The 15,736-nt window shown below is 33.4% G+C and overlaps 1 protein-coding gene across 8 annotated transcripts in view; it reads right to left on the bottom strand.

Moving 5' to 3' along the window:
* The window catches only part of LOC125054992 (paired amphipathic helix protein Sin3b), a 30,219-nt gene that overhangs the window by 10,732 nt on the left and 3,751 nt on the right, over nt 1–15,736 (bottom strand). For 4 of the 8 annotated variants that reach the window (XM_047657164.1, XM_047657168.1, XM_047657167.1 and 1 more), the window contains exons 1-15: nt 14,691–15,059; nt 12,390–12,486; nt 8,485–8,548; nt 7,867–8,015; nt 5,907–6,115; nt 5,277–5,412; nt 4,680–4,867; nt 4,227–4,342; nt 3,582–3,670; nt 3,067–3,195; nt 2,400–2,522; nt 2,140–2,226; nt 1,719–1,815; nt 1,212–1,401; nt 388–542 (exon numbers count right to left, since the gene is read on the bottom strand). In XM_047657164.1, coding sequence (XP_047513120.1) covers nt 388–542; nt 1,212–1,401; nt 1,719–1,815; nt 2,140–2,226; nt 2,400–2,522; nt 3,067–3,195; nt 3,582–3,670; nt 4,227–4,342; nt 4,680–4,867; nt 5,277–5,412; nt 5,907–6,115; nt 7,867–8,015; nt 8,485–8,548; nt 12,390–12,458 — 1,801 coding nt within the window. In that variant the 5' untranslated portion in view covers nt 12,459–12,486; nt 14,691–15,059. Of the gene's footprint in view, nt 1–387; nt 543–1,211; nt 1,402–1,718; nt 1,816–2,139; nt 2,227–2,399; nt 2,523–3,066; nt 3,196–3,581; nt 3,671–4,226; nt 4,343–4,679; nt 4,868–5,276; nt 5,413–5,906; nt 6,116–7,866; nt 8,016–8,484; nt 8,549–12,389; nt 12,487–14,690; nt 15,060–15,736 lie in introns of those variants that run through there. The other 4 variants (XM_047657171.1, XM_047657172.1, XM_047657165.1 and 1 more) reach the window with 2 other exon arrangements.

Raw genomic sequence — 15,736 nt, 5'->3', positions numbered from 1 at the left:
ATTCAGCTCAAAAAGACTTTTTAATTCCAGTACAGTCTGCTCCTCAGCATAATGCTGAGCCAGGGCCAATTACAACCACAGCACACACGCACTACACACTTAAAACTAACCTTGTTCTTTAAAAGAAAATAAATTTGTTCCCCCATTTTTATTGTGTGTGTGTGTGTTTTGTTAGTAATAAATGATATGTCTATTTCTTAGATTTGCGATCAAACAAACAGAAATACAAGTCCGCAGTACTGTTACGACCCAACTTTTAGCCCAATATTTTAGCAAAATACGGAAAATTATCATACGGTAATATTTTAACCAGAACAAGACACTTGTGACAGTTTTTATAGTTTTTTTAGTTTTGGCATTGTGCTGTAATAATATGTATTAACAAACCTGAACTAGGCGCTGTTGGGGTATGGGGCGGTGAAATGGGTCCAAGGAAGTCCTGCAGCCATTTCTGTAACTCTGGATGACGGCAGAGGAATGGAGACACCACACAGATTAACTCCGACGATGATATAATCTCGTTTGTGAAGAGAAGGATGCACCTAAAACAAATCGACAATTATTATATCTTTCCCGTCATAGTAATTATTAGTCTGGCTAATGAAAGATAATTGAATTATTTGAAAACTTTTGGATGGCAACACAGAATGTCATTAAATTTCTTAGGTTAGTATGATTTATTGTCTTGATACTTCATACAATTACTCATTTTTATTTCTATTATATATTTTTTTCTGAATAGTTAACACTTAGTTAACCTTAACATTGTTTTATTGATTTTTTGGATTCTGATTTTGATTATTCCGAATAAAGTTGTGTTTTATAATAAATATATTTTTAGTTTTCATTAGCTAGTCATTTTAAGTATCAATAGTAAAAGACTAAATACGTATAATATTTCATAGAAATACAGTTACTATCAATGTAAAAAATTATAAAATAAAATCAAGTATCAAGTAAGTTTAATCCACAAAATATATCAAACTTTTAGGGACACCATTTTTTTTTTTTAATTTGCCGCGCTTTTTCGTTAAATTCCTTCATTAGCCAGACTCTAGTTAGTTAGTAGGATAGCATTTGTGCTTGATTAGAGGGATTTTTTTTGTGTTTATATGTTATACTTTTAGTAGACACTTAGCGCTAATGAATCCAATATGTCAAAAATATATATAAATTGAGTAAGACATTTCATTAATAAAATATATGCTCACCTCAAGAAATTCTCGTACACTTGCTGCGACCTGAGCGCCTTTCTAGCACGATCGAAGAAGTTATACTCGTGCGCAGTTGCCAGTTTAGCTGCCTCTGCGTAGGAGACATCGCGAAGGCTCGTGGGGGGAGTCGAGGGCGTAGTCCCAGGCACCGAAGCCCGGGGCTTCTTGGGTGGCGGGGCTCCGGAAGCTATGGTGTACAAAAATATTCTTTAATGATTTTGGGACAACTTTCTTCAAATATTTATTAATTATGAGAGTTGCAAGAGGTTATATTATATTATTATATTGACAAATTTTTGTGACAATAAAAAATAGTGATTTTTAATTATTATTTTACCTAGGCTGCATGACTTGAGTTTTTAATAGCGCTTTGATTTATGAATAAATATTTTACAAATTACCTAACTCAATGTTTAAAATACTTACTATTTTAATAATTTCATTCATAGACCCAATTTTTATACATTTTTTACTTTCTGCTACTTCAAAACATGTTAAACTTACCAATTGGTGTAGATGATGAGAAGCTTGGTGATCTCTTGAGATGATGATGCTGAGGGGGTGCAGCTGCCACATTGCTTGTGCTGGTGTGTTTGGGTACCTAACAATAATCTTACATTAATATCATAACACAATCTGGCTTTTATTTAATTGTTACATTATTAACGGATTGGATTTTAGTCATTTACCTCCCAAAAGTTAAACTCTTTGACCTATCAGCTGTTCATAATATAATTTACATAAATTATGATACAAGTGTCATAAGCTTTAGGATTGTTAGTGAAAAATTACTGTTCTATACACTCATGTATATTTTAAAGCCTGTTTATTCATACCGTGACCTTTCTTATTTATAAATTAATATAACTATATTAAAATATGAGTAAAAAAAAATTCGTCGGAGAATGTTGTCATATAAACCTACCTGTTGATGGTGTATCGTATGTTGCGAAAGTGGTGGCGATGCAGCCGCGGCACTTGTGAATCTTTCAGGTTCGGGTTCCACTCGAGACTATAAGAAAATCATGTGTTAACTCTGTGTAGTGCTGCCTAGGGAATTAAGCGTACTCAACCCCGAGGTCGTGAGTTCGAATCCCTTATGTGCACTAATGGTTCTTTTTAGGTAGGCAATAAAATAAATATATAATATTAAATGATCCATATTATATTTCATATGATACTTACGGGTGGCGGCGGTGTCCTATTATGCGGAGGGCAATGAGGCGGCTTCGTGACGGCTTTGGCGTCAGGCAGGAACTGCCCGAACTCCGCCAATAGGTCTTCTTGGTTCTCGAACAACTTTGCGACCTATGACACAAATAAAATCAATAGACTATTTTTATTTTTTATTTAAAAAGAAATGTTTAGCCATCAGTTAGCCTATTACTAAGTAAAACAATTTAAATCCAAGAAATTATAAAAAAGTACTTGCGTACAAAGTACAAATGTCCGAAGTGAAACTTCTTTGGCAAACTAATTTTTATGTCTAATTCATATTTATACAAATCTAAAACTTTGGATTTCCGAAATTTAGAGGGAGGGAAAAAGAAGTTATGTTAGGAATTCAATTTTCATTAAAATATAAAAAAGTGACGAAAATGAATACAAATTATAAATTATTTTTTTTAAATTTATTTCTTCGATAATAAAAACACGTGGCATTTTAATTTACAATTAGTCATTTGAGATTTCAATAAATTATTTTGCGTAAAATACTAATATTTCATAAATTCTCTTTACACTTCTCAATCTCTTCCTTTTTTCCGACAAAAACGCTGCACGTCTTCGTGACGTGACCCTCATGCTCCAAAAGAAGTTTCACTTAAAAAAAAATGCAAACCCCGTTAGTTACCTGGGAATAAACTTCTTGCTCAGTCTGCTGTTTGGCCTGAGGCTCTTTCACGTCGCGATGACCTCGCTGATAAGCATGGAGTATCTCCAGGAATCGCTTGTATTTGTCCGGTTGACGGGAGAAACGAGACTGTTGACAAAAGATCCATGTGTAAGTAGTGATGAGGTCAGTTACACTCTACAATCTAATTCGATCAAATATAACTAATTTTAATTGTACTAAAAAATGTCACTAAAATAATATCTGTGCGTAGTTTTAAATGCAGTTCAGTTTGAGTTAGTATATACTATGACTGATGACCAAATTTTATAAAAATATGAATAATAATAAATCATTAAATTATAAGTGAAATTGTAATAAAAAAATATATTTATGATATTATTATTCATTACGTTTTTGACTTATAAAATGCAAGGAAAAAATTTGGTGTTTCAAAACAAACTATTAATGTTTTTTTAAAGTTAAAAATCACAATAAAAAATGTTTTTTTACAACTATATCTATAATATTCTTACCTTAATTTTATTAACATATTCGATAGCGTGGTTGAACTCCACAGGTTGTTGTCCGGCGGCGGAGTGTACGCTTGTGTTTGTAGCACCACCTGTTGGGACAACTTTATATAATACCGCTTTCATACAAAGCGCCTATACTCGTAGGCATAAAACTATCATTCATTCCTACAAAAAAATTCTGATGAAAAATATGTGATTTTTTTTCAGTGAAACATATGTGGCCTTATTTTTTTTTCTTTTAAGTAATTCTTAATTTCACCTTAGCACGTGCCTATGTAGTTATTCTAAGAATATATCGTTGTTAGGTACTAGGTATTCCAGATTCCATTTTCAATTTTAACATTGACACATTTGAATGTATCGACTTTCTAAGATAAAAATTCCATAGCACTAAGTTGGGACGTTGGGGTTATGAAAAAGATGACATGGGGGGAATGTCAAACGAAAAAGACAGTCTGAAGGAATTAAATTAACCAATTTATTCCACTTTAATTAAAGAATTCAATTCAATTTTATCAAAATATATATTATATATAGGATTTACTTCGATTCAAACTGACCAGAAATAGGGTTATTTCATTACTACTTTGATTTCTCAAAACAACCCTACTCCACGAATATTTTTTTTATTTAATTAAAACTTACCACTTGTATGATGAATAGCAGCTGCCTCAATTTGCTGATGAGCTTGAGATATATGGTGCAATGTGTTCGCAGCACTTGGTGCTACAGACAGATTATGCACCACTTGGCTCACCGACCTGTGTGCCATTCTTATATGTATTTTTGTTATAGGTGATGCATGTGTTTAAGTAAGTTTGGTAAGATCAGTACTCATTTGAGCAGCCGAAAGTTTTTATCATTACTCTCAATCGGTAATTAATATCATCATTTGCACTAAATTAAAATAAAAACCCATTGAATTTTTAAGCGAAAACGTGAAAGATAAACTTGTCTTTGATGTCAAAAAAGCTTAATTCACCAGATATTGAACTCTAAGTAAGGGTTTCAAAAACAGAATATAACTAAAAAAAATTGAACATATTATAAAAAGTAATTAAAAGAGGATATTAATTAATACCATAGATGTTTACTTACTGTTGCACTGGTAATATATGAACTAGCTGAGGCTGCGCCGGCGCATGGTGTACTCCCAATAACACTTGCCCAGAACTGGGCACTGGGCCATGGGGTGTATGAGGCCCGGATGGGACATTGGTAACGTTACCACCTGGCACTGGTGGCAGTACTCCTACTCCCGTGGGAGAAGGCATAGACACCGAAACCTAGAAGAAACTTAGCTTCAGTATGTTGGAATTTTACAGTATGGATTTTGATAGGTTTGTGTCATATCAGAAAATATACAGCCATTAGTTTTATCATTGCGATCAAACGGTAATTGTTGTCATCATTTTAAGTAATTTATTTATTTGATAACCAAAACAACCTTTTTGCTAATTCTAAAGACACGGTGTTTTAATTCCTTTTTTATTCATATCATTAATTTACCACCAGGACAGGAACGTCTACGATTATATTTCATTATATAGACTTTAATGGGGTCAAAAAAATTATGAATAGATATTAAAAAAAAAAATGTGTTAATTACACGGGATCCATCCATTAATGTATTTTATATATTATATTTTACATCTACCATCTCAAAGATTATATGTTTACTTAAAAATTTCTCACCTGTCCATTACTCTGCACCTCAATCTTGTAACCCGGAGGCAGAAAGGTGTTGAACCCGACAATCAGCTCTGGGTGTCCCTTGAACAGGTTTGATACCCGGGTGATAACCCCCGGGGTGTCTATGCTGTAACGAGAACTATTTTACATATTTTGATTTAATCTTACTGTTTGATCATCAAAAATAATAGTCATTGAGGTGGAGAGGTTATTAATAAAATGTATATAAATTATAATTGACATTTAAATGTCATTTCGTTATTGTCTTTAACTGATATAGTTGTGAACTTGACTAAATGTAAAATATATTTAGGCATTATTACTCACAAGTATATAAACAAAATATAATGTATACAATGTTAATAAAGAAACAAATCACGCTACTATTAAATTATATATAATATTATATATTATTAATATATCAAATTTTGAAGTTCTTCCTGTCACCAATGTTAACACTTAAAATAGGAAAGGGAAACATATTTATTAAGAAGTTTTGGTTTTTTATTTTATTTTGAAACACTAAAACTCATAAAGACAAAAATTTATCTACAACTATCATTAAATCATAGGAAAAAAAGCTCTAAATTAGAATATAATTATTTAAATTGATAAAAACCAAAAAATACTTACGTCTGGCTCTTAAATTCCTTCATGATGTCCAAAAAGTCGTTGTAGACTTGCGGCTGAGTGTTAAACCTGTATTTCACTTGGTCGAGGTACGACAAAGCGTCCTCTACCTTGAGGCGTTGGAAGCTAGCCCCCGCTGGAGCTCCCGGCACTCCTCCCACGCCAGGAGACTGGCGCCCGCTCATGCTCAAGGTGGTGGGTTGGGTTACCAGCTGCAAGTAAGGGTTTATTTTGAACTAGTACAAGATACTTATATATTTACTAGTGGACCCCACAGACGTTGTCCTGCATGATATTTCAAGCAATTAGTAGAGCAAAGTATGAAAGTACCGACTGCAGCGCCACCTGGCGGGCTGGTTTATGAATCTAAACCATTCCCAGATCCCCTTGAACACACACAAAAAATTTCATCAAAATCGGTCCAGTCGTTTGAGAGAAGTTCAGTGACATACACACTCACAGAAGAATTATATATATAAAGATGACATTTGACACACGTCAGTCATAAAATATTTGAAGGATGCTTTTGATTGAGCTTCATTGATCATTTAATTTTGGGAATAAGAGACGCAACAGTGAGCGTTAAGAATTTAGTAGTTTCAATAATTATCTTTTTAAATGGATCATCATTTTGCTGAAAAGTGGATATGCTGTGCCTGTCCAAAATATTTATGACTCTAAGGGTCTGTTTCACAATGTATGGATAAAGTACCAAATAGCTATGCAACACATAAATTATTTGGAAGATAAATTGTGCTATTTGACATTCATCGGACTCATAACTTATGATGGACATGTGACGAATAGCGCTATCTGACAGTCGTGTAACGCAACAATAGTGTTTATCCTACCAATAAGTAATAAATAGCTAATTTGGAACTTATGTAGAACTTATCCGTACATTGTGAAACAGACCCTAAGAGGTGAGCAACAAATTTCCATGGATCGATAATGGTTTCACGTGTATAAATGTATTAACATTTTCGGCACGCCATCACCCAAGGGAGCGTGGCGCTTCCAATGCTAACTTTCTTTGTCCCTCAGTACGCAGCTGTCACGTCTATAGAAGACGTGCAACGGGATGGAGGGACATACAAATAATTAGGAAAAAATAAATGCTGTTCAATAGTCCACATACAGCTAAAAAACATTTATTATTATTAATTGCATAAATGGTCTAAAATTAGAAACCTACTATGCAAGACTATTCTTAGATGAAGAAGCATTTAAATCTCCTTAAGCGAATTATATGTACAGTCAAACCTGGGTAAGTGAGAATTGGATAACTGAGAAAACTCTATAAGTGAGAGTAATAGCCGGGACCCGTCATTTTAAGCTCCCAAAACCTCTATTAGCGAGAAACAGAAACCTCTGGAAGAGAGAGTCGTTTTTCCCTCATGCACCTCCGTGAGTGAGACTGCTACTTATCTTTACCTCTATAAGCGACAGTCGGGCTTTATTTATTTATATTATGTACTTTAAATGCGTTGGAGACGGTCCATCAGTACTTTGAATACGCGGCGCGGCGGTTGTTGATCAAGCAATATTCGACAAAATTTATGAGTTAGAGAGAAACATTCAAAATACAAAAACAGAAACCCAAACGAAATTGACGGTTTTTTTAAGTGTAAATTAGTACTAAATAAAATAAAATATATATGTACATAATATGTTGTGCACATTATACACATAATTTTATCATATTACATATTTACTACATTCGTACTTGCTCCTCCTTACCTCTATAAGAGAGAAACGCTACCCATGTGCATTAGCAAGAAACTCGGGTTAGTGAGAAACCTCCATAAGCGAGAATGAGATTGTGCTCCCTTGAACTTTCGCTTATCCAGGTTTGACTGTATACTAATTTTCACTTTGACTAAGGTACCAGCACTTAAATTAAGATTCTTTTTGAAGATTAAGAGAAATATTGAATCTCTTAAGACCTGAAAGTAAAACTCACCTTGAGCCTGGGCGGAACTTGCTGTTGTTGCTTGGGCGGTGGTGCGTATTGCACAGTGTTCGCCTTTAAATAGTTGATCACTTGCGGGCCCGCTGGTCTTGGCGGACCGCGATTAAACGCGTTGCTTACTGATAGCATTGTTGTTGCACCTAAATAAAGAATTCTAGTTATAGATAATATACAATGATACGGGCACTTATTGATCCGATTCCTAGGCCGACTTATAAATAAAGATCTTTACGTAGACGACGGTAAAATGCGTTTTATACTAAGTTCCCGAAATTTTTGACTTAGGTGTCGAAATTTGCTTGCTTAATAAAATTTACTTTGTATGTAGTAACTCTCTCGTAACAAGACTATCTTTATCATCTTTAAGTTTTTGTAACAAAAATTTCACTAATAATTTTGTAATAAAAACATAATTTTATTTTAATTGTATAGCTAAAAATAGTATAAATCGTAAAACACGTGGCCTTTAACTCATAAATGCCTTATGAATGGCTCACGGACCACACCGAAGAGTTGTAAGAATTTTCGTGAAAAGGTCAAACAATGTACTGGTAGAGCTTCACTTGCAAACTTTTCTCATTATATAACAAAGTTAAATTAACAACTTACCTAACATCTGAGGTTGCGCTGATTGAGCTAAAGTATGCATATTGCTTGCACCAGCCTGCTGAATCTAGAACAAAAGAATTACTTTATTACTAAAGGGAATTAAATTAATAATCAGTTAGTTTTCCTTATCAATTGTAATATCACTTTAAATATCTTAGTATTTACGAATACAGGTCTTTTATTATATTGTAGAGAAGTATTTCAGAAGTACTTAAGGTAAAAAAAGAACTGGAATCCCGTAGCCACGAATCTAATTTAACACAATAAACCAAAACATAAATTTCCTTAAAATCATGTAACCATCTAATTTAACACTTTGTAAAACCAACTACGTCGAAATGTATACGGAAAAATATCTTGTATTAGCATTTTCGGCACGCCATCGCCCAACGGAGCGTGACGCTTCCAATGCTAACTCTCTCTATCCCTCATTACGCAGCTGTCACGTCTATAGAAGACGTGCAACGGGATTGAGGGACATGCACATACTAAGTGCGAATTAGTGCTCAAGCTAAGCCTAAACATATCTGAACTTAAAAAAGATTTTAAAAAATTATAGAAATGTCACAAGTACTCTAGTCTAACGAATTTCAGTTTAATCCTGATTTAACTTTTTTTTTATAGAACAGGGGTCAAACGGGCAGGAGGCTCACCTGATGTTAAGTGATACCGCCGCCCATGGACACCAGTGCCAATGCCAGAAGGCTCGCGAGTGCGTTGCCGACCTTTCTAACTTATTACAGATCAGTTTGAATTATAAATACAGACGCGATATTAGAAAGTTTAACGACCTAGTGGTCTGTTGGCCTAGTTGGTATTTCTTGGCCTAGTGGCTTGGGCGTGACTCTCATCCCCGACCCTAAGATCGTAGGTTCGATCCCCGGCTGTGCACCAATGGACTTTCTATGTGCGCATTTAACATTCGTTCCAAGGGTGAAGGAAAACATCGTGAGGAAACCGGCTTGCCTTAGACCGAAAACGTAGACGGCGTGACAGCCACAGGAGGCTGATCACCTACTTGCCTATTAGATTAACAAATTATTATGGAACAGAGACAGAAATTAAAAATATTTTATTTTTAGTTGGTTATTAGTGCTTTATTTATTTATTCATGAAATGGCTTGGATTGAGTTAGATAGTCAACACTACAGTAGCAGATTAAGAACGAATGTTATTTCCAAACCACATTTTTAACAACGCAAAAAGTGTGTAATCAATTTAAAGGGCACAAAAAAGATGAAACAAAAAGTATCAAGGGATCAATAAAACATATCGAGGTTAAACTTAAAACGCTCTTTGTTACGACCTTGTATCATACCAGCTCTCGGAACTTGTAAACATTGCGTACGATGTTAACAAAGAAAGAGTCAATGTTTTATTTAAATCATACAAATATAGTATTCGGGGGAACAAGTAACTGTTGATTTTACTTCAAAATAAGTTACTTTTAATTTTGGTTTGACGCCTAGTGCAACTAACTTTAAACTATTATTCAGTTATTGAATACGCTAATACTGTAACGATTTTTTTAAATTCTCGTGCGCAAATTCAAACGTGTTATGCATTGAATAAACCAATCACAGATAACCAAGCCTCATTTTGCCACATTATTGACAAAACGCTTAAATTATCGCGTTTAAAAAATGTAAATAATAAACAAAATCCTATATTTTATGTAGATTGTAGACTATCCACAAGCGCGTGCCAAACGTGATTCAGTTACGGCACAAATAGATAGAATACGATTTTTTATAAATACATTTTCCGTGATATTTATACGCGTTGGATTCACATGGCACAAGTCAACGCCTGTAGTCACAATAATATGGAGTACCCCGTTTAGGTAAATGTCAAGTAGGTATCTAAACACGAAATCGTAAATATTTTAACTACGCTACACAGTGAAAGAGAGAGACGAATATATACCAATTTGCAAGATAGGCGGCATCTCCTAGTTAGGTCAAAGTGAAGTCTTACACGTCTATTCAGACCAATCAAATTAATTATAGGTTGTTAGGGCTCTATAGTCTTGCTTAGTGGAAAGTGTAGTTTATATCAGTATAAAGGTGCATCATTTGATTGCAAATCTTACGAAAATAGTGTAGATAAAACTTGACTGAGTCGCGCTCATTATGTCCTATTATATCTGATCACCTATTTCAAACAAACCACACCTAATCGCTATAGTACTATATCATATATGACATCAAATAGGCCTTAAACGTTTGTACATCCTTTACAGGATATTGCGTAGAAAATAAATAATAAGAAAAAGGACTTAATGTTCAAAAATCTGTTCGGGAAAATATTTAGTATGAATTTACAAGTTTTACAAAAGCGAACGCCACTTTCTCTTTTTACTATGTTTTTTGCTGATATCATTATAATTTAATTCAACTCAAAATCAGAAACAAATTAATTAAAAATAAAGCATATATTCTTTATAAAATATCTGTACTTTTTATTAAAATATCTATTGAGTTTAATCGCCTTTTTTATTTTAAACAAGACTTCTGTCATATTATTACTACTTCATTGTTCAATCGTTGTAGACATTTTATTTATTATGCAACGATCGGGCTAATACGAAAATAAGCTTCAACGTGCAGGGTGAGTCGTCATACCGTTATTGATCTCCGTGACCTACCCTAACGTAGGTTTATACTATATCAAGTGATACAATTATTATTGCATTGTCTTAATACTTGCTTCTTGTTATTAGCTGTGTAAAAAGGCTTACTATAAAGTTAACGATTATCTAGTTGATAAAAGGGCCTGGGACTAGTGCTAGACAGGCTACTTCTAATTAATTTGCGATATTTGTTTTAAAATAAGTGTTGTTTGATGATTTGCTATTTTAAAAGAGTACCGGGAGATTTTTACGCCGGCTTTTTCTCTCGGCCTACACCCTCTGTCTTCTTTGCCGATGAGTAGGGATGTCTACAAATTCAAATTTAATGACGTGGAATATCTGATACCTGTATCTTATGTTCCATAATAAACATATTTATTTTTTATTTTATTTAAGTAAAAGAAAGTTTTTGGTGATTAAATTAAACACTACAATTTAAGTTTCACAATTTCTATGACCTTGCGTATAAAATATTCTTACATCGTATATTGTAATATGTTGAAAAATGGCGCGATTTACCTTCCTATAATTAGTATTCCCAACATGTTTGTAAGTATACAACCAGTGATAACATGTGATAACCTAGTGTTTACGAGTGTTATCACTGTGATAAATGCATAGGTATGCTATATGCAACAGGCAACCGAGTTGGAGAAATAGGTATACTGAATACTTAGTTGTAACATGACTAGTATTCATTTTATTTACACAAATAAAATTGTTTATTTGAAAATGAGCAAAACCCACTAAAAACAATTTCAGCTTTGTATTGGCTTTAAAGTTATAAATGTGTTTGAGTTTGATTTAAAATAGTGGAAATCCATTACTTAAGCATCTACATTTAAAATTCAAAGTCAGATGCCGTTATGTAAATCAGCAGTGAAGGTAAAAGACACTAGTTTTCTCCAAAGATTAGTTGTGTATAATACTTTAACTATTTCAAATGAGAGCATCCTTTAGTGTAATGGTTCAATGACATCACACGCAAGGAGGATACGAAACAAATTATCAAGGGCTTTGCACTATATTCTATTCACAATTATCTTTGCTAACATTAGTATAGTAAATTTGTATTTAAGTGCATAAATAATTGACCCTATAATTCTAATTTGCATCAAAAAAGATGTACTGTGAATAACATTAACATATCTTTGAACTTCAGTTTTTGAGTTGTTTTGTATATAAATTCCAATTATAGAAAGTCAATATATACCTATTAATATATCACATCAACAGTAAGCAGACAATACATATAATAACAAAGACTAGTTACCTGAGCAGGACTCTGTGACATAGGTGTAGGCTCATCTGGCCCAAGCCTGGGTCCTGTGCGTTTCATCATTTTCAACACAGGCCCATCACCCGTTCACCTGGAATTCAACAAAAAATATGTTAAACAAGTTTTTACTATAAAGATATTATATTAAATTTTATATTATGTGTTAAAGTTTATAATATACTTTAACATATCCATATCTAAGGAGTCTAAATTAAAACAGTTTGATGCTAATATATAATATAATCCATCTTATTATATTTTGTAGTATATGACATTATGTTATTAATATTGCATTATTTTCCTAAATTTAAGTTTCTTCATTACTTTAATTTAGCTATATCCTTATAAACTATGAATGTCATTCAATAATACTATATTAAAAACCTAACCTAATTATAATTTAATACTAATTATAATTTTAATGGAAGAATAAATGATTTGATGTTTATGAGAAAAATAAATGTTTTAACATTTTCGGCACGCCATTACCTACTCAAGCAAGACGCTTCCAATGCTAATTCTCTATGTCCCTCAATACGCAGCTGTCACATCTATTGCGAATGTGCAACGGGATAAAGGGGTATAATGAAGTCCAAACAAATTTATTATTATCTTGAATTACATACTCAAAAATCAATCAGATTAACACTGTGGTAAGTAAACTAAAGATATCTTGTGTACATTAAGTTGAAAGAATAGAAAATTTACCTATGATAACTTTTAAATCGAACATGTGATTGCCACATGTGCACTACTTTATATTTCTTAGAAATATTTAAAACAGACAGATTGATATCATATGACAGAAAAATATTGTAAACTAACATGAGGTTTCAATTTCTCAGAAGTATGGTACTAAAGTACTTAAACTGCATTTTGCATATTGTCACAATTTAACTAAAACGTAAATTTAATGTCATATTTTATAAAGGATTCGAGTTTCAATGCATGCTCCCATGAAAGAAAGGTTAATTATAATTTTTCTTTTCCGTCTATCTTACTTGCTATTGACAAGTAATATTACATGGAGTATTGTTAGTAGTGGTAATTAATATAAGGTAAGTGTTGTAGCCATGTGACAATCTCATGACCACTGCAGTACCACATGGATATTTAAAATGGAGGTTATAATTATTTGTAACAATGGGTTCATGGATTCCAAGACATAGATATTACATAACCATGTGTTTTCAACAGTTAACCATTTGATTATTTAAGCATTGCTTACAATTTATAAGTAAAAGAAAAAAGAAGTGTACAAAATAAAGGATATTTTTTTTGAAAACACGTTGCAACCGATAATCATCCAGCCGGTTGTACATTATGTTAAACGTTAATTCTATACAACAGCTGTTTTCGGCGAGGTTATGTATGACGGCTAAATAATCGTTCGGGTTGATTAAGAGAATAATAACGTTTTCATTACGTAATGTAACTTACTTTGAAGTTGAGCTTCTTATAACTTGACGATTTTTATCGGCGTCGAGTTAGAGATGACGTCAGAGTACATTAATAAGCGTGGGTCGGGCTATTTAAAGTATGAAAACGTGACGTTTATCAACGCATTATGCAGCTTATAAACAAATTACGCAACTAAATATCGAACGCGTCCACTCGAAAGTTAGCTACCAAGCTATTCCAAATAGCTCTACCACACAGGTTTAAAGGAAAACCGGTCTTTGCGATGGAGGCGATGACACAAACTCACATTTATTTATAGCGGAAAACGTATACAAATCGATAACACAGCAGCTATATTCTCAAATGCAAAAGAAAGCGACGCAAAATGCGATCCGTTCACGTAACTTTCAACGCGCCACGAAAAGTACTTCATTGACAAAGAGAAATAATTTGACAGTAATGACACATCCGGATCCCGCCTTTTTTATGGATGCGATTGAAAAAAATTAAGTTTTTATTGCTTTTACCATATATTTAAATCGTAATTTGTAGTTTATTTACAATAAAATAAAAATATTATTTTCTATAATGAATCATATCTACAAGTGTTGCTTATAAGTAATGACCTTAAAGAAAAGACAGTAAGGTCCAGTTTTGACTGGGTTAAAACAAACGGGGACGGCGCGGCAGTATTCGTCACCGATGTAGAAAATGGCGATTAAATACAGACAATCATGTATTACGTCGCATCAGCCAAATTGTTCATGCATTATACCGTCCAGATGTTAAATATGTATATGGAAATTAATATCAATACGTGAGTGCCAACCTACTTATCTCAATATATATATAGATAACGCCACTTCCCTCTTCCAAAAGCTTATCTTTACGTACCGTTTTATAATGTAACAGGCGCCAGTAAAATCTTCAATGTTTAGCTTGATCTTCTTAGAACTCAAAAAACTTGGATAAGACAATGATTTGTGATAATAACGCGTCACGACATGCTCCGTGCGAGCATATTCGTGCGCCTCCAAATAGCGCAACGGCGCAACTTTTTCGAGCGCGGCGTCAACACGGTCAGGTGGGCGAGGTTGCGACACTGCCATAGTGCTATCTCGCTTGTGTTCTACTTCCTCTCACCTAACACAGCTATCTCGCTCACACTTGCACAGAATGCGAATCAGATAACCAGGGAAATGAGCGGAGCCCTCCGCGCACGAACATCGCGCACCAAGCTGCGCGCTCGACTGACTTGAAGCTCAGTAACTAGTCCCTCTAGTTTCTACTCGTTAGCTGGCCGACAACGAAGTAATCGAACCTGGAGAATCTAGCGAACCGGCAACGTCGCACAAAATAATAACAAGCGAAACGGACGTAACACTAAATGCCAACAACGGCGATTCACCACAAAGTTGGTAGACCAAAACAAATCTTTCTGTTTATCGAAATTATTTAAAGTATTTTTTTTGGGATTACGTTAAACGTGAAGAATAAAATTGGAATGATTTCACATTTAGTTAGTAGGCATAGTGATACCTATTATAAGATATTGTATATATAGTAGTAGGTATATTACGAATACAGTCTTGACAAATGGTAACCGGATGGAAACATTAATGAAATATCTAGGTTTTCATAAATTTCTGCTGATATTTATTTAGGTCTTATGCTTTAAATTTAAAATACATTATAAATTCAATTCATAAAAAAATATTAATATTGCATTAGTCATTATAAAAAATGAAGGTCGATTTCAGATCAAATAAGTAAAGACATAATATCTGCACTTAGGAACCTTGTTAATCAAGGTTATATTATAGAGCGAAGTCGGTCAATAAATTTCCATGAGTCTTTTTAAGATGTAAACTGTTGAAGGAAAATAAAAGAAATATTCTAATAACATGTAGTTTTATTAATCTCGTAACTCGTAGGTATTT

The sequence above is a fragment of the Pieris napi genome, chromosome 13 (assembly GCF_905475465.1).
Source record: "Pieris napi chromosome 13, ilPieNapi1.2, whole genome shotgun sequence".
In the NCBI taxonomy this organism is placed as follows: Eukaryota; Metazoa; Arthropoda; class Insecta; order Lepidoptera; family Pieridae; genus Pieris; species Pieris napi.
The sequence above is the reverse complement of the archived record's forward strand: the minus strand, read 5'-3'. Positions and strand labels throughout refer to the sequence as shown.